At 34.9% G+C, this 19,640-nt stretch overlaps 1 protein-coding gene across 3 annotated transcripts in view; it reads left to right on the plus strand.

The window, feature by feature from the left end:
- The window catches only part of LOC131931082 (dual oxidase 1), a 48,860-nt gene extending 29,577 nt beyond the window's left edge, over positions 1–19,283 (plus strand). For all 3 annotated transcript variants that reach the window (XM_059287799.1, XM_059287791.1, XM_059287782.1), the window contains 30 exons: positions 596–791; positions 897–1,063; positions 1,842–1,902; positions 2,129–2,225; positions 2,719–2,794; positions 3,025–3,127; positions 3,958–4,130; positions 4,855–5,033; positions 5,777–5,895; positions 6,097–6,231; positions 6,504–6,632; positions 7,658–7,769; positions 8,094–8,193; positions 8,704–8,889; positions 9,186–9,263; positions 9,619–9,769; positions 9,989–10,082; positions 10,970–11,145; positions 11,419–11,455; positions 11,877–12,106; positions 12,464–12,563; positions 13,043–13,173; positions 13,503–13,593; positions 13,756–13,805; positions 13,951–14,232; positions 14,654–14,880; positions 15,727–15,891; positions 17,006–17,161; positions 17,757–17,888; positions 18,174–19,283. In XM_059287799.1, the coding sequence (XP_059143782.1) occupies positions 596–791; positions 897–1,063; positions 1,842–1,902; positions 2,129–2,225; positions 2,719–2,794; positions 3,025–3,127; positions 3,958–4,130; positions 4,855–5,033; positions 5,777–5,895; positions 6,097–6,231; positions 6,504–6,632; positions 7,658–7,769; positions 8,094–8,193; positions 8,704–8,889; positions 9,186–9,263; positions 9,619–9,769; positions 9,989–10,082; positions 10,970–11,145; positions 11,419–11,455; positions 11,877–12,106; positions 12,464–12,563; positions 13,043–13,173; positions 13,503–13,593; positions 13,756–13,805; positions 13,951–14,232; positions 14,654–14,880; positions 15,727–15,891; positions 17,006–17,161; positions 17,757–17,888; positions 18,174–18,296 (4,056 nt within the window). In that variant the 3' untranslated portion in view covers positions 18,297–19,283. The remainder of the gene's footprint in view (positions 1–595; positions 792–896; positions 1,064–1,841; positions 1,903–2,128; positions 2,226–2,718; positions 2,795–3,024; positions 3,128–3,957; positions 4,131–4,854; positions 5,034–5,776; positions 5,896–6,096; positions 6,232–6,503; positions 6,633–7,657; positions 7,770–8,093; positions 8,194–8,703; positions 8,890–9,185; positions 9,264–9,618; positions 9,770–9,988; positions 10,083–10,969; positions 11,146–11,418; positions 11,456–11,876; positions 12,107–12,463; positions 12,564–13,042; positions 13,174–13,502; positions 13,594–13,755; positions 13,806–13,950; positions 14,233–14,653; positions 14,881–15,726; positions 15,892–17,005; positions 17,162–17,756; positions 17,889–18,173) is intronic.
- Positions 19,284–19,640: the final 357 nt, after the last annotated feature.

The following is a 19,640-nucleotide window of genomic DNA, read 5'->3' on the forward strand; positions in this document are numbered from 1 at the left end:
CGGAATACTTCTACGTTTTAATATATCTCAACATTGAGTTTATCATCCAATTTAACAGAAGGGAGACTATCTTTCATTCCTTGTCTTATTTTAATTGTTACGCCCTTTAGAAAATTTTAATAAAACATAGGCCTAGATGTAGAACTACTAGATCTAGATCCAGAGCGACCGTTCCCCGCGCCCGGGGACAAACTTTAAATTTTTTAAATTTTGCACCCCCCCCCCCCCCCTCACCTCCCACAAGCTTTCGATTTGCACACCCTCCTCATATATTTTTTATATTTATAAATAAGCAAAAATGCAGCTAAAATGAGATTTTAATTTTTAATTTGTTTTTCCAATACATTTTGGCGCCCCCTAAGGTCGGCGCCTGGGGACATATGTACTCCCCGCCCCCCGCTCGCTATGCCTCTGTCTAGTTCTAGAAAGAAGATATTACTATGGTGTGCGAGCATGTTGCCAAAAATTATATTTTAATTTTCTTGTTTCTCAAGATTAAAGATCATAAACATATTTTAACTTATTCTGAAATATACTAAATCTAGATCTAATCTAGATCAAGAGTCTAGATTCTACATGAAGATTCTTATTTCAGCTGAATGGTGCATCTAGCTACATCGACGGAAGTTTTATTTACGGCAACAATGTCGTTCGCACCGAGTTTCTTCGACAACCTAACAGCGGAAAGCTGGCCTGTGAGGACAAATGGGGAAAATTTCCACTGCGAAATGAGGTCAACCTAAAATATCACCCTCTCACTTACAGCCACAATACCGCCCCGGACCTTTGGCGTGAGTAGCCCTAATATCTAGATCTATATTCTAAAATTTGGAGACATGATATAACAAACCCTTTTCTCATCTTTGATTTGAAGTAAAATCTTGTTTTTCTTTTAGGTCTTGGAGACCCTCATGTTTTCGAGAACCCGGCGTTGTTGGCATTGAGCGTCATGTTTTATCGATACCACAACAAAGTAGTCGATAAAATCTTAGAACATCGCGCAAATTTGACGAATGATGAAGTTTTTGAGCAGGCTAGACGCAGAGTCATAGCTACAATGCAGGTGATTGATTTACATTAAAAGTTTATTTAAAAACAAAACATTTTAAAATCTTGGTAATTTTTTTTAAACGGGAGAGGGTGGGGCGGAGGCGCACACTGGTTGAAGTATAGTATAAAGATAGTATAAAGTAATACTACTAAATGTTTTGTTTTGTATATAAATTGAAATTGTGCTTCGTTGGGGGGGGGGGGGGGGGGGGAGGGGAATGTGCTTCATGTGGCATCTCTCTAGAATCTAGACCTGGAATATTTGCTTGGAAGCATGACCTACTTATTTTAGTTCATTTTATGACTTTCAAAGTTTTCCCGCCAAATAACTTTAGACACTTTAAATTTTATTCCTTTATATTTTATGTTATAAATTTGGTTGTAGATCTAGATCTACCCCCAGAGGCTAACTTTCTAATATGGATCAATGATTATTCAGTTTAAATCTTTACACTTTACACTTTATCACAATAATATGAATCTATACTAAATTTAAATTTAAAAAAATTAACTGTCTTTCACAATTACTTAGTTTAACTGTTAGTTGATGATGCAAATCTAACATTCTGTGTTAAATTATTATTTAACAATGATATATTTAATATTCACACAGTGCATGTACCCTATATAGTAAATGAACTTCATTACATTTTGTGTGATAGACAGCTAAAAAATCTGAAAATGGCTGATTTAGCCAACATTATTGATGGTTAATAACAAACAGCTGAGGTTGCTAAGAATTGAAACTAAATACACTACACCTTTATTTATGGTATTGTTTTGTTTTTCAGAAAATAATAGTCTATGATTGGTTGCCTAAGTTGATTGGTCATAGTTTGCCACCCTACACTGGTAAGATATGAATTAATTAATTATTTAATGAATTCTACAATATCTGAGTGAATATTGAAATAGAAATAGGTGTATCTGTTACAATGGGACATTGTAGTCAGTTTTTTTTTGTAGCAACAGCAGCAAAATTAAAATTAATATTATTCTCCAAAATTTAGACAATCTTTACTAATAAAATTGATAAAAGCTATCTACTATAAATACATCAATATTTACATCATTTCAGGTTACAAATCTTCAATGAAAAGTGATATCACAGATATTTTTGATGCTGGCGCCATCAACTATATAATGACATTAATTCCAGCAGGAATTAACCAGTTGTAAGGTTTCATTTAAAGTTAGCATCTCAAATAAATCAAACAGTCACTTCACTTGCCCTCTCTCTAAACATTCTAAGGGTATCCTACAGTTTATCAAGCTCAAAGACAAGCAATAATTGCAAACTAGATCTAATTGAAATTTAGCTTGCAGATTTTGGATTTTAAAACTGTAAAGCAAACCCTACAACTTAATTTATAAAGAAGTCATATATATATATATATATATATATATATATATATATATATATATATATATATATATATATATATATATATATATATATATATATATATATATATATATATAAATATACATATATATACATATATATATACATATATATATATATATATATATATATATATATATATATATATATATATATATATATATATATATATATATATATATATATATATATATATAAACCAGAAAAGAAAACAAAATGTTTTATTTGACAACATTATTAATTTTAAGCGCATTTTTTTGCAGAGACAAGAAGTGTAGCATTAGAAAGGAAGGAAAACACAAAGGAAAACGTCTGTGTCGGACATATTGGAAGGCTATGGTGAGTAAGGAAAGATAACATACATACTGTGGGTGATAACAAAACTTACTTTTCATCCTGACCGATATCTAAGTTTGAAACATGGATTGTTGTTGAATATTAATATTATTAAGATGGTTTTAACAATTTATTTTTTTCTGCATGGTTTGATAACTTTTACACAGCACATCCATGTTGTATAAAAGACTAATTAAAGTTGTATCTATCTATGTTTATATGTTTGTTGGTAGGAGGCAGTGTATGAGGAAGAAGACAGTGTCAATGATATTTTGAAAGGTCTAGCAGCACAGTGGGCAGAGAAAGCTGACACATACGTTGTTCAAGATTACAGAAGTATGTCAACAAATTCTGGCTATAATCAGTTAAAAAAGTGGGGTCGGCGTGGTCGAGTCGGTAAAGCTCATGGTTGCTAAACCGAAAAGTCTCGAGTTCGAGCCCTCAGGCAGATGAGGCTCGTTAGCTGGGGACAGCCACTCTTCTAGGAGAGACAACTCCAAAATTAAACAACTGCTGCCTTGTAGTTTGTTCTTGGTTGGACAAAGGCTATGGAAGCAAATCCAAAAAGAAAAGCAGGCTGAAATCGGAGTCAATGGCCTCAATGGCGCATAACCAGTTGACACGTAACGCTTAATTGTGTTGGAGGCGTGGTCGAGTCAGCAAAAAGCTCATGGTTGATAAATTCGAACAAAGTCTCGAGTTCAAACCCACTGGCAGATAAATCTCGATCCCCTTCAATCACTAATAATTAAGAACGAAGAAGAAGAAGAAGAGTTAAAAAAGTTAAGATTCCTCTTTAGACCTAGTAATCTGTTGGGCAGATGAAGTACAGTTCATAAGTTTCTTGACCTCAGCATATCATGGGATGGTGTGGTCAGCATCATGCTTAGCAGCCTTTACTTTTCCCAAAATCGGTCAGGGTACCCAACATAGCTGGAGGGATTCAAGGATGTCCTACAGTAACTATTCAGACTAGCAGTCAAACAGTCTATCATTCCACCACGCCATCCCATACTAGAATCATTTTAGTTATCATTTAATAAAGTGCCCAAGTTTACTAAAATTCTTAATTTTATTCACCATCTTTATCAAAAGCACGGATAGTAAGGTATAAAAAGTAGTGGCTGATCTGGTTGAAATACCTAACCCAACATTTGATTCTACAGGTTACTTTTATGGCACCGCATACCACACGAGCAACGATGCCGTGCTGCAGGCCATCATGAAAGGCCGAGATTACGGTCTACCTGACTACAACACAGTCAGGCTCACCATGGGGTTGCCTGTTAAAAACTCATTTGAAGAAATAAACACACAGTTGAATGAAAGCAACCCACAGGTAAGTTGTTGAGTCTCTTGACTGATGTTTACATGTTTTTCTATATCTATTCTGTACACAAATATTTGTGCTACATGTCCACTCCTTAACTCAGCATTCAGACATACATCCGTTTTTAAATTAATATCTTGTAGCCACCTTTGTAATTCAATTTAACATCTTTAATTTAAAATAAAATAAATTTTAAATAATATTCTGACAAATTGCTTGTATTATATGAAATTTTTAAAAATCACATGTCTGTTTAAAGAGTTAAAAAATTGTAGATAATTTTTTTTAAAATCACATGTAATTATTTGTTACTTGTAAAATTAACAATAGCTCTTATCAAATCTAATATTTATCTAAAATTGCTACTTTTATCCTGAATTTAACAGTGCTACAAACAAAAGGAAAAAAAACTATTCATTACTGCATTATCCTATCAGCTGTTTAAAAATAATGGGATTACATAAGCAATCTGTAAAGAGAATGAGTTCTTCTCTAAAGAGTCTCGAGTTCAGTTCCCAGATTTGAGACTGTAGGACGCCCCTGAATTGTAATGGGTACCTGACTCTTTTCAGAGAAGTAAAGATGGCTGGGCAAACAACTGACCAAACTTCCCTACACATGCTGAGGAAAAAAAAAAACAGTACTCTGTCCTTTCAGATGGGATAAGGCAAATTTATTTTTCTTTCATAACAGCCAATTATTCCTAACCTTACGTATACGTAACATATTGCAGCTGATGGAAACATTCAAAAGGATCCACATGAATGACCTGAGTAAGGTGGACATGTTTGTTGGGGGCATGATGGAGACAACAGACGAAGGTCCTGGCGAACTCTTCACTCTCATCCTCTATGACCAGTTCATCAGGATCAGGGACGGAGACAGGTTCTGGTTTGAGAACAAAGATAATGGGTTAGTAGTCTGATACATCTTTAGCTTGTCTTAATTGTTTTTTCCTTTTATTTTTTATTCACAAAGAAACCATTGAGAAAATAAAATAGTTGACTAAACTAATCCGCTTTCGATTGTATTTCAATTTTTTTCTCAAAGGGAATAGGATATATAATTTAGAAGTCTACCCATTTTATCTATTAGGCTTTTATTTAAATTCTTTTCTTGTTTTGATATTGTCTTTAGATAAAATTTAGAAGTGCAAGTAAAGCAGTATGTTAAAATAAAGTTAATGTTTTCAATAATTTGAAAACCAGGAATCTGGCTATTGTAGGTCACCTTTTAACTATCTCTGGTCACCTTTTATCTATCACTGGTCACCTTTTATCTAAACTGGTCACCTTTTATCTATCACTGGTCACCTTTTATCTAACACTGGTCACCTTTTACCTAACACTGGTCACCTTTTACCTAACACCGGTCACCTTTTATCTAACACTGGTCACCTTTTACCTAACACTGGTCACCTTTTACCTAACACTGGTCACCTTTTATCTAACACTGGTCACCTTTTATCTAACACTGGTCACCTTTTATCTAACACCGGTCACCTTTTACCTAACACTGGTCACCTTTTACCTAACACTGGTCACCTTTTATCTAACACTGGTCACCTTTTACCTAACACTGGTCACCTTTTACCTATGGTCACCTTTCACCTACCACATGTCACCTATGTGCTAACATAGATCAAAATCTTGCAGGTTGTTCAGTAGTGAGGAAATAGCTGAGATCCAGAGCATCACACTCCATGATATTATTTACAATGTCACACAGATTGAGGACAAGTTCCTACAGAAGGATGTTTTTCTTGTCTCTAATGGTATATCCTCGTTTTTATTTTTTTATTATTATTCGGTGAAGATAATTTTTGTCTGTGCTCATAATAAATAATTGTTATAATTTTGGGATCTGATACAAATACTTGTTAATAAAGAATAATAAAACATCACAATATTTATGCCATTTTTATAGAATTTCAGAATTATTATTTTTTTCTTTCCTTAATTAATTAAAATTCTAGACACCTGTGCAGAACCTCAAACATTTAATGAATCTCAACTTGCTCCATGTCCCAAGAATACTGATAGAGATTACTTTAAAGGGAGCGAAATAGCATACATTATCATCTGGACTTGCATTGGATTGCTTCCCTTATGTAAGTTGATTGTGAAATTTGCTTGATTAAAGTTTTTTTTTCACTACTTGGAGGATGAAAAATCTGAGGAGATTTAAAAAACTATATATGTTTACCTTATATATTTAATTCAAACAAAAAAATAAATCCAATAAATTGTGGAGTAGTAGGCCTACTTATTAATAAGTATTAGTTGTATTTGCATAGTGTATATATTGTGTACTTAAATAACAAAACTTGGCAGGGAAAGGTTAAACATGTGTATCACCAAACACTTGATATGTTTGTTTCAGTGTGTATTTTAACTGCATTTATCCTGGCCAAATGCAAGAGGTGGCAGCACCAGAAACACCTCAACTCCATGAAGATAGAGAAGGAGAAGAAGAGAATCTTGAGAAGGACAATTTCCTGTAGTGTGTCTGGTAGGTTTATCCTGTGTGTGTTTGGTAGGTTTTCTATATCCTGTAGTGTGTCTGGTAGGTTTATCCTGTAGTGTGTCAGGTAGGTTTTCTATATCCTGTTGTGTATCGGGTAGGTTTTCTATATCCTGTAGTGTGTCTGGTAGGTTTACTATTCAGTATCCTGAAGTGTGTAAATTAACAAAATGTTTGGCAGTTATTTCTTCATCTTGTTTCAAAATTCATACTTGAATACTTAATTTAGGTGCTTTTAATTTTAGCTGATTATCACGAAAAACTGTCTGGCTACATACAATAATTTGATTTTGCTTAGTCTGTATAACAAAACATACAACTTCAAAACCTGATGGTTTGTAAGGCATATAAAGTGTATCTGCTTTTGTGGTCAATAAAATATCAGCCACCTTCCCAATGTCAGATATCTGTTAGGTGGGGGTGGAACCTCCTTTGCTGCACGCTATAGACAGAAATGTACTCAAAATTTTTAGTTGCACAAACATTGTCACCACCCCATAACCACACCATCTTATACAAACTATTAATGTTTAAATTATTGTATAACAGTGCATGATGCCTTGGAATGGCTTGGATGCTACACAAACAATGTCACCACCCCATAACCACACCACCCCATAACCACACCACCTTATACAAACTATAAATGTTTAAATGATTGTATAACAGTGCATGATGCCTTGGAATGGCTTGGATGCTACACAAACAATCTCACCACCCCATAACCACACAACCTTAGACAAACTATAAATGTTTAAATTATTGTATAACAGTGCATGATGCCTTGGAATGGCTTGGATGCTACACAAACAATGTCACCACCCCATAACCACACCACCCCATAACCACACCACCTTATACAAACTATAAATGTTTAAATGATTGTATAACAGTGCATGATGCCTTGGAATGGCTTGGATGCTACACAAACAATGTCACCACCCCATAACCACACCACCCCATAACCACACCACCTTATACAAACTATAAATGTTTAAATGATTGTATAACAGTGCATGATGCCTTGGAATGGCGAGGCTGTGATGTAGAGCCAAGATCAGTGGAACTACATCTGACCAACAAAGGTTGTCTAGAGATCTTTGCAACAAGCGGCATGCACATCAGGTAAAAAGATATTTTACTTTCAACTAGCAATTAATGTAGGTATTTTCACTTGGATTTTCTTAGGCAAAAAATTATTAAAATGTAAGATTTTTTCCATAAAATTAATTTCAAACTATAAGGATGTAAAATATAATGAAAAATATATATTCAAAGAAAGACCAAAATTAATTTTGTGGCTAGATAGTAAATTTTGTTTTTAATTGAGGTGCTCTCATAAAAAAGTAAAATTTACTTTCTTAGTACAGAGGATGACATGAGTTAAAAAATAATGTTGTATATCTTATACTATGACACAATCTGCTTATAACTGTATTAAATTTTTAGGTCAATCAAAATCAGCTACCTGTCCACCGTTGCCATTAAGATGAGCTCCAACAAAAAGAGAAATGTTCTGGCCATTATCATGCCTAGAGAGTATGACCTGGTAAATCAAAATGTTGGACTTCAATTTGTGCTTGTAGTCTTAAGTAAATTTTAGGATTTGTCATATAGTCCTATTTGTGGTTATAGTCTAATTATATTTGAAACTCTTTTCCTTTTTTTTTCTTTGCAGTCTGATGTAAATTTGTAACTTTTTTCTATTTGTGTGCTTGTAGCCTATTCTAAATAAATATGATACTTTTTCTTGTAAAAGTGTTTGTAGCTATTGCTAAGTAGTCCTACTCTAAGTAAATTTTGAATGAAAAGTTCATGAAAAGACCTACAGTATTCTTGGTACTTTCTTAAATTAAAACCTTTGATTGAAATGTCATATCAAGCTAGACTTTGATACTTCAATGACTAGTAGGGCTAATTGATATAGTAATGATACATTTAATTTTGAAATGGTAGGGTTGATAAGCTTTTTGAACATAGTGATGAATATTCTACTATATTTGTTTTGATTTTTTGATTCAGTGAGTGTTAACCCTAACTGACCTCTAACCCTAACCAGGTTGTTGAGTTTCCCTCTGAGCCAATGAGAAATGAGTTCTGTACGGTGCTGTGTACGTTTGCCCAGACCCACAACGTAGACTTCTCTGTGATAGAGCTGAGGCTACGAGACCTGTACAACGCTGCCACGACCAAGGAAAAAAGAAACAAAATGCTGGAAAAGTTCTTCAAGACTGTCTTCTCTGAGGTTGGTGCACTCAAAACAATGTGTTTTACAGCACTAGTTATTGCTGACTGTCTATTGGCTTATCTAATATAATAAACTAATTTTTCTATTTAAAGATGGTAGCACTTTCAGTCATTTCAAATAGACAACTGATATGTATATTTGAATTAAATTATTACATTTAGAAATAATATTAATTTACAAATTTTAGTCACTTAAAATGCATGTTGCAGCGTTTACATTGGTTTTGATTTTAACTACCACAGTTGTGTATTTGAAATGTGAAAACACTTAAAAATAATATAATCTTTATACAGGCATTTAATATGGATTACAATCCTAACTTTGACACCATACAACTGGACATGAGGAAATATAGCCAGGAAATTATGGAGGTTTGAGCTTTGTAAATTCTTATATTTGTATCTAAAATATTATTTTTTAAATCTTAAATAATAATCTACTGCAAAAAAGAAATTTGACATAAAGTAAAAAAAAAGTACAAAAAATTTGAATTTTAACATCTATAAACAATAGCTAACTACACTTATGCTGATGACTATTTTAAAATCTAATTATTTGTAATATAACAGATCTACAACATTCATCATAATAACACAAGAGTGTTTAAAAATTACATTACAATGTATTTTTCTCCAACTAAAAGTGGTTCAAACATATTTACTGTACATATAAATATGGATAAGATGTACTTGCTTTACAACTAAACATGATGTTTTACACCTGCAGGTTGAACTGTCTAAGGAAGAGTTTGCTGAAGCCATGGCTATCAAGCCCAACTCCCTGTTTGTGGAGCACTTCTTCTCTCTGATTGACTCCGATAGGAACGGCTACATTTCCTTTAGGGAGTTCCTCAATGCTGTGGTCCTCTTCTCTAAAGGTCAGCACCATCAGCTTAAATCTCAGCACCATCAGTATCTGAAACATGTATCCAGTCATTTAAATGTTAATTGGCAATTTAAGGGGACTCAAAAACCCCTACTCCAGGTTCAATCAATGAGAATCTAGAATGAAAGAATTTAACTATTTCTCCCCCCTTCAGGGTTAGTTAATGAGAATCTAGAAATAAAGAATTTAAATATTTATTGTTTCCCTCCAGGTTCAATCAACGAGAAACTCCAGACCATGTTCTACATGTATGATATAGATGGCACAGGCTACATGAGCCAGAAACAGATTGGACAAATGTTCAGGTAATGTTTATGTTATCTCTTAAATTGTTTAGGTCAGGTCTATTTTGGCCACTTAAGAATTTTATTTAATTTTATGTTTGTAAGTAAAAATTTTGATTTGGTTTTATAGAACAGAATCATGTATTTAAATGTCTGATGTGTGCTAGCACAAAGCTATGTAATCAAAGTCTGGTGTGCTGCCTCAGAGTTGTGTAATCAAAGTCTGGTGTGCTAGCACAGAGCCAGAAGATTAAAAGTCTGGTCTTAAAAGTCTGGTCTTAAAAGTCTGGTCTTAAAAGTCTGGTCTTAAAAGTCTGGTCTTAAAAGTCTGGTCTTAAAAGTCTGGTCTTAAAAGTCTGGTCTTAAAAGTCTGGTCTCAAAAGTCTGGTCTTAAAAGTCTGGTCTTAAAAGTCTGGTCTCAAAAGTCTGGTCTTAAAAGTCTGGTCTTAAAAGTCTGGTCTTAAAAGTCTGGTCTCAAAAGTCTGGTCTTAAAAGTCTAGTCTTGAAAGTCTGATCTTAAAAGTCTGATCTTAAAAGTCTATCTTAAAAGTCTGGTCTTAAAAGTCTGATCTTAAAAGTCTATCTTAAAAGTCTGGTCTTAAAAGTCTGATCTTAAAAGTCTGATCTTAAAAGTCTGGTTTTAAAAGTCTGGTCTTAAAAGTCTGGTCTTAAAAGTCTGGTCTTAAAAGTCTGGTCTTAAAAGTCTGATCTTAAAAGTCTTGTCTTAAAAGTCTGGTCTTAAAAGTCTAGTCTTAAAAGTCTAACTTAAAAGTCTGGTCTTAAAAGTCTGGTCTTAAAAGTCTAGCTTAAAAGTCTGATCTTAAAAGTCTGATCTTAAAAGTCTGATGTGTGCTGGTACAGAGCTGTGTAATCAAAAGTCTAACTTAAAAGTCTGGTGTGTACTGCAGGTCCCTGCTGGAGCTGGCCCAGAGCAACCTGGACTACGAGGATGTCAACCTGCTGGTGGAGTCTCTGTGTAGCCAGTCTGGGATGGAACCCAAGGAGAAATACACCTTTGAGGACTTTGTCCACCTGCTCTCACCTGAGATGAATAAATTATCACACTCTTCTTTTGATTGGAAGGGTAAGTGGATGTTTTTTTATATTTAAAAAAAAATTATTTTATATGCACTCAAATAGCACTTCCTCAAATAAATTATTGTTCATGGGTTTAATTTGAACTATTACTTTTCATATTTTTTATTTTTCTGCTTAATGTAATGTTCAGCAAGCTACTGTGTACCTAAACTTGATCAATAAGAATCATACACCTACTCTGCAACTCATCCATAAAGTCATATATGGTTTTTAAACTGTATCTGTTGTTTGGTTAATTAAGAAAATTGTACATCTTCAGGTTTGTCAAATGTGCTGCCAAAATCACCCAAGAAAAGGTTTGTTTATGTTACTTTTATCCTTCACATTATTTGGCTAGTTAATGTTGGCTACATAGTAAGACAAGCCTACCTGGTTTTCTGAAACTAGTGCACATTTTTTACATTCTGCAGTAAATACTGTATAGTAATTTCTTTAGGGGAGATAAAGTCTAGCTTAAAATGTGTTCTCTATACACCAACTCACAAGACTAGGTTGTCTTTTGTCCAAGGTACCCCAATATCCCAACAGGTGGTGCAATGGAAATCAAATGCCTGATGAAAATACACACATTTTGGGGTTGGCAATTTAAGGGAGAACAGCATTGAATCTTCATCATGTTGTTATCTACCTAACTTATGAGCAACATTTGAGCCAGTTTTGTCTGTAAGGAAAGTAGAAATAGGGGAAGTAATCTCAGTCCAATTGTGTTGTCATCAGCAGTGACAGTGACATGCGCAAGAGGGGGTCAATGGCATCCCTGTCAGGGCTGGAGAATGGAGGAGGGTCCAAGCTGGTTAAGAAGTTTGAGGCTGTGAGGGAGACGTACACGCCTGTCAAGGCCAAGATGAAGCTGGTCAAACACTTTATTGAGAACTACAGGCAGCACATCTTCTTCCTCATCCTGTTTTATGGCGTCTGTGTCGGGCTGTTTGCTGAAAGGTTTTATTGTGAGTTTAGATTACAAAATTTAAAGTCATTTTTTAATACAAATTTTTAGTTTTAAAACAAACTATTTAATAGTTATTAAAAAATTTAAGTAGTTAGCTTCTAAAAAAAAAGGTAAGTACCTTTTTCAACCTGGTGGTCCACATCGCAGTTGATGTAGAGTTCAACTGTTTCATTGACCTCAGCATTTGAAGGATTAGTGTGGTTAACACTATGCACAGCCACCTTTATTCTCCTTTACTTGATTTGGGTATCCATCAGATATCTTCTTATATAAAACTAAATTGAAGCCATTTATAAAAAGAAAAAAAAGAGTTGTTTCAGAATCTAAAACTATTTGTAACCACCATTTTACACAGACTACACAGTGGAACAGGAACACTCAGGCTTCAGGAAACTGATGAGTTATGGCATCAGCTTTACACGTGGTGCTGCTGCTGCTATGTCTTTCACATTCAGGTAAATCTCATTTTCACTTTCAGGTAAATCTCATTTTCACTTTCAGGTAAATCTCATCTTCACATTCAGGTAGTTTTACTTCTCATTCTATCATTTAGGCAGTTTTAAAAACAATTACACACATAATAAAAACGTTTTGTTTTATTAAATCGTATTTAAATAATTTAGGTAGATTTTTTTAGGTAGTTGTTTTTAAAAATCTGCATTGTAGGCAGTTGTTTTTTGAATTGTTTTTTTTTTAAGAAATACAACAGCACACATCAACAAACCCGGACACAACAATTCCTAGCAACACAAAAGTTTGGTGTACACACTCACACTCACACACACACAGCACTCTTGTCTTACATATACACCTCTCATGTATTTCATATCATCACACTTACTTTGTTTACATTGATATTATATTTTGTTATACTAATGTTTGCTACAAGACGAAACAGTCACCATGTAATACAACAACTGTTTCCATTTCCCAGTTTTCTACTGCTGACCATGTGCCGGAACACAATCACATACCTGAGGTCAACAGCCTTGAACTTGTTCATTCCGTTTGACTCACACATCTCATTCCATAAGGTTGTCGCCTGGACAGCTTTATTCTTCTCAGGTAACTCATGTCTGCGCTAACCAACTGTTTCATTTGTTTTTTTAATGAATCTATTTTTAATTTAAGAATGTTTATACCTGAATCATTGTTCAGCAATTTTGCTACCTAAACAATCTTTTCTTTAAATTTACCTTAATGCCTACCCTAATAATAGTAATAATCTTCAGTCTTCTTGCCAGCTATTGTTTTGCTTTCTTCAGAATTTTTAATGTTTCCTTGGATTTTTTTGTGTACTTGTTGAAGAACACTTTAATCAATTGAATCCAAAAACGCAAATAACATTGCGACCAAATTTTAAGTCTGATTATTTGATCTTGATGTACCTGCAGCTATTCACGTCATTGGCTACAGCTTCAACTTTTATCACCTTGTCTCTCAGCCCACCAAATACCTGTGTATTTTTACAAGCTTGGTCTTCAGGTAAGTGTACAAACACAGTTTTAAATAGTGTACAAATATGTGTGTATGTAGAAGGTAACACCTGTGTATTTTTACAAGCCTAGTCTTTATGAATTTCCAAAAAGTAAAAATACTTAATAATTTATTTGAAAATAATTTTAAGCAAAATGTTATCTTTTGTAGGAATGAAATACCTCTCACATTCCAAGAATGGGTCTTTGGAACCATGCCAGGTAAATTATCAGTTTCTATTTTTAGCATATTTTTTTTTAATTTAAAATTTATCGGCTACTTTATACATGTTTAAAAATTCTTCTCTAAGTCTTCTGTCCCGTCTTACCAACTAAGAAAAAAAAATGTAATTGTTTTTTTTACCAGGTTTTACTGGGGTCCTGCTAGTCCTAGTCCTGTGTGTCCTGTACACGTTTGCCACCCAGATTGCCAGGCGCCACATCTTCACCCTCTTCTGGATGACCCACAAGCTGTTCATTGCCCTGTACGTGCTGACCATCATCCACGGCGCCACCGTGGTCGTACAGAAGCCGATGTTCTTTGCCTACCTGACCGGCCCCGCCATCTTGTTCACACTCGACAAGCTCATCTCTCTCAGCCGCAAGAAAACTGAGATCTGCATCTTAAAGGCACAAAACCTACCCTCAGGTATTAGAACATTTCCTTTACATTCATTAACCTGCTCACATCTTAAAGGCACAAAACCTACCCTCAGGTATTGAAACACTTCCTTTACAATCATTAATCTGCTCACATCTTTAAGGCACAAAACCTACCCTCAGGTATTGGAACACTTCCTTTACATTCATACACTAGAGCTCTGGCTCATCATAAAGAATAGTTGATTTGATTATTTAATTATCAATAGTTTTAAAAATGTATTGCCTCCTCTACGGATCCAACTGGTAGAATTTAAATGACCTCAAATATTTAAATGTTTTATAACATTTTATAACCCCCCACCCTACCACCTCATACAGATGAGTCTGATAGGATTTTCAATATCATAAAAGATGAAAATGTTTTGATTAATTATAAGTAATTCGTATTACCCCCTTTTCCCATTTAGACGTGACTATGATAGAATTCAAACGACCCCCAAGATTTGAATACAAATCTGGCCAGTGGGTGCGCATAGCCTGCCTGGCACAAGGTAAAGATGAGTACCACCCATTCACCTTGACCTCTGCCCCACATGAGGACACCCTGAAGCTCCACATCCGAGCCCTGGGACCGTGGACCTGGAACCTGAGGCACATATTTGATGATGACAAGAGCAGCAAGAACTACCCAAAGGTCTGTAGCTGTGTTTGGTATTTGTATCTCATTATTTACATCAAACAAGAGCAGCAAGAACTACCCTAATGTCTGTAGCTGTGTTTGGTATTTGTATCTTACAGTGTATCTGACAGATTTTTTTCTCTATAGCACTTGATATTTTTGGGGGCGGACACTGGTAAAAGTATATATTTTCTATATAAATTCCATTTTGTTCGAGGGGGGGAGGGGGGGGGGGGGTTAGACTTTCTTCAGGAGGTCGAAGAGATGCCTTGAAGAAACTCTGCGCACTAACTGCTAATTATAAACTCTTGTTGTATATCCATGAGATTACCTAGCAAAGGCGGCTGGGCATAGTATCTATAACGCTATCCCTTTATATGCTGAGGTCACAGAAACAGGTGAACTCTACTTCATGTACCATACAATCCACCACATACAAACTTATAACTAACTAAAATATCATTTATGATGAGTTTGTTAAGATGATTGTGCATTAGAGTGATTGGGCTTGTTTGGCCATACTCATAGGACTCAGCTCATTGACTTTATGTCTATAGGTTTGTGTCTTATTTGATTTATTTGATTTAATTGTTACCATTAGAAAAATATTATGTGTTTATTGCTATTAATTTATATCTCTAAATTTTTATTAGATCTCATTTAATTATTTGAAATTATCTGATCAAACACCACATAGCCCGTATCTTAACCTCAACAAATTTATCCCATTGCACCTATCTGACTTAATGTATCACATTGTTCCTATCTGACTAAATGTATCACATTGCTCTTATCTGACTAAATATATCACATTGCACCTGACTTAATGTGTCACATGCCCCCCCCCCCCCCCACCCTCAGCTGTACCTAGATGGCCCCTATGGAGCTGGCCAACAGGACTGGTACCAGTATGATGTCAGCGTACTGGTGGGAGCTGGTATTGGGGTCACCCCCTACGCCTCCATCCTGAAAGACTTTGTCCACATGTCATCCATCAACATGAGATACAAGGTCAAATGTCAGAAGGTGAGATGACATCTGTGCCCTCTTGTCTATCTGTGCAAGCCAAATATTTTAGTTGCTCCATGTGTTGTGGGTACCTTGTAAAGAGTGGGTACCTTGTAAAGAGTGGGTACCTTGTAAAGAGTGGGTACCTTGTAAAGAGTGGGTACCTTGTAAAGAGTGGGTACCTTGTAAAGAGTGGGTACCTTGTAAAGAGTGGGTACTTTGTAAAGAATGGGTACTTTGGAAAGAGTGGGTACTTTGGAAAAAGTGGGTACTTAGTAAAAAGTGGGTACCTTGTCAAGAGTGGGTACCTTGTAAAGAGTGGGTACTTTGTAAAGAGTGGGTACTTTGTAAAAAGTGGGCACCTTGTCAAGAGTGGGTACCTTGTAAAAAGTGGGTACCTTGTAAAGAGTGGGTACCTTGTAAAGAGTGGGTACCTTGTAAAAAGTGTCTCCTCAATAAAGAGGCGTAGCGGGGGGACATATGTCCCCGGGCGCCGACTTTAGGGGGGGGGGGGGCCAAATTGAAAGTTTGAAAGTTTGAGGGAGGTGCAAATGAAAAGTTGGATGGGGGTGCAAATCGAAAGTTTGTCCCCGGGCGCCGGAAAGGGTAGCTACGCCTCTGCCTCAATACAGATCTTGAAATAAAGATCATGCTGTATAAGAATGTTTAATATGGACCATATTTATGTGGCACAAACACCAATACATACAGTAGTTCTGACAAAAATCCACTCTTCTTTAAAATCTGTTTTTATATACCACACTTAATTTAACATAACATATTTTATGGCAACATAAGCCTACTGAACATCTGTTAGCAACTACATAGTTAAGTCCTAAGGGATTCTATCTATATAATGAATTGAAATTTTAACTCTTATAAATATGTGTTTTGCTATGTTATTAAAGCAGTAGTTCTTCTGACTGCCAACCCAAATGTCTAGAGTAAGAATCCTGGGTTATTGTCAGTAGAACATCCCTGATTCCACCCAGCTTAGGTGGGTACCTGAGTTATGTTAGGGGTCACTGAAACAGGTGAACTCTACTTCAACTGCCCTTTGGACTAGCAGTTTCGAAATAGTACTTTACTAGACATAAAGAATCCATCTAACAAGTGTGCTAATTTTTTGCAGCTGTATTTCATCTGGATCACTGGCAGCCAGCGCCATTTTGAGTGGCTGATTGACATCCTGAGGGAGGTGGAGGAGATCGACACCGAGGGCATGGTGTCTATAGACATCTTCATCACACAGTTCTTTCAGAACTTTGATCTTAGGACCTCCTTACTGGTGAGTTTTTAATTAGTTGGTAGCATCCATAGACATCTTCATCACACAGTTCTTTCAGAACTTTGATCTTAGGACCTCGTTACTGATGAGTTTTTAATTAGTTGTCGGCACCTCCTTACTGGTGAGTTTTTAATTAGTTGGTAGCATCCATTGACATCTTCATCACACAGTTCTTTCAGAACTTTGATCTGAGGAATTCCTTACTGGTGAGTTCTTGATTAGTTGGTAGCACTTTATTACTGGTAAGTTTATATTAGGTTGGTAGAGTTGTATTTCTATTAAGATTTTATTGTGATGATTTTGTAATGTAGTAGAGGTTTTAGTGGTAAATCCTTACTGGTGTGTTGAAATATGTGTGGTACGTCATGGAAATGTATAAACCCAAATTATGAGAGGATAATAAATTAATTATAAGAGTGAGTCAATGCTACAATATATCAAAACCTATTGCCTCTTTGTCAGTCACAAATATATTGTGATATATAGTTCACCACTGATTTACCAACAATTCAGTTTTATTTAAGAAAAAACAGTTATTTAAATTTAAAATATTTTTTAGCAAAGATTCTAACTTTTCCAATGTTTTTTCTTTCAGTATATTTTTGAGGAACATTTCCAGAAGATGAATGGGGGGAGAAGTGTTTTCACAGGTCTGAAGGCCACGACACATTTTGGTCGGCCTCAGATGAACAAAATCATGGACGCTGTCCATAGGGCTCACCCACAGGTACGTGTTACGTAAAGGTTTTCTTTGATCTACTTTGCTGCATAAGGGAGGATCTATTTAGGTTTGTAGACTGTAAAGTACATCATACAGGTGGAGGGTGAAGCTGTTTGAATCATAGAAAGCCAATCAATGTCTGAATGTTAGTGATAAGTTTTGGAAAACTAAAATTGATTTAAATAAATGCACTCTACTTCATCTACCCTATAGACAGTTAGTTTGAGAAAGTACTTTACCCACTGTACGACCAAATCGCCTCCCTTAAAATAATCCTGCTTTGTTCCCCAGACAAGAAAAGTGGGCGTGTTCAGCTGTGGACCACCAGGTGTGACCAAAGGTGTGGAGCGGGCATGTGTTGACACCAGCAAGGTCACCAAGGCCATGTTTGAACACCATTTTGAAAACTTTTAGGCCAAATGTACCAGTGTGACCAAACTTGTTGAGCTTTTTTTTTAATCACGACATGACTCCAGATATTTTAATAATTTCCAACAAACTTTTTATTTGCTCTTACAGCTAAGTGCCTTAGGAAGGATACAATTATACTTTATTCTTTAAGAAAATCCAAACTATTTTGGAAAAACCTTTTACAGTTTAAAAAAAAATGCTTGTTTCAGTTATAAAAAAAACATTAACTTTACAGGCACTCTTAGAAGTGTCTAACTTAGCACTTTGTCTTTCCTTATAGATAAGTGTAGAAATATTATTTATATGTACACTTTATGCAAGTATAGCCATGTGTACTCATACTGCTGAGACGTATTTTGACATACATTTACTTGATATACATTTTGATCATATTTGTGATATAATTTGTGAGTGTAAATTTGTGTACAGTGTTGCCTGTTATTTTACTGATCTTGTTGTAATTCTTACATGCCAAATGTTTTATTTTATAAATAATTGTACATATCTTTGTGAATCCTTTTTACATGTATTTTGTTTTCATTTTTGGTGATATATTTCTAAGAATTTTTTCCTCTAACTGATAGATTAGCTAGTTGTAGACATAACTGGTGGGTTTTGTAATCTAAGTGGTTTACCTTTAGTTTTTAAAAGATTTCCATAACTATATTTCCATTCCATATTTTTAATGATTTATGTTTTAATGAATGTAATTTATTCAAGAAAAAATTAATAATTTGTTAAGATGGTACATGATTTTCTTAAAAATAAGATTTTTTAAATGCTTAGAACCAGAAAATATAACAAAAGTTTTAACCATAATTTAAAAAAAAGAACAATTATTATAATCCATAATTTTAAAGTAAGGACCGGAAATTTAATTTATTCTAGAATAATATGTTAGTATTTTTGTGATCAGAAACATAGCTAAGAACCTATTAAGTGTATTATAAAGCACTGCAGCAAATTTTAAGATCTGTCATATGTTATCTAGAAAATTAAATTCACATTGAATATTTTGTTTTGTTTATGAATTTAGAGAGAGAGAGAGTGTGTGTACTTAAACTAAACACAGTCTTTGTTATAAGCTGTTAAAAGCAGTGTCTGTAATGAGTTACTATTTTGGATCTGAGAATAGGGTCAGTAGGGTATAAGAAGTAGTAGAGTTCAATTGTCTTTGGGACCCAGGGTGTATGAAAGAATAGTGTGGTCAGCCCTATGTCCAGCTGGTGTATGTGAGTCTGGCTGGAATCAGAGCTTAGTGGCCTCTTGGACGTCATACAGACCCAAACAAAAGACCAGATAGCAGTTTTGCATGCCACTTCCCATACGAAAATGGTGAATATATAT

This window comes from Physella acuta, unplaced genomic scaffold (genome assembly GCF_028476545.2).
Source record: "Physella acuta isolate Inbredline_101_S28 unplaced genomic scaffold, ASM2847654v3 ptg000102l, whole genome shotgun sequence".
NCBI lineage: Eukaryota > Metazoa > Mollusca > Gastropoda > Physidae > Physella > Physella acuta.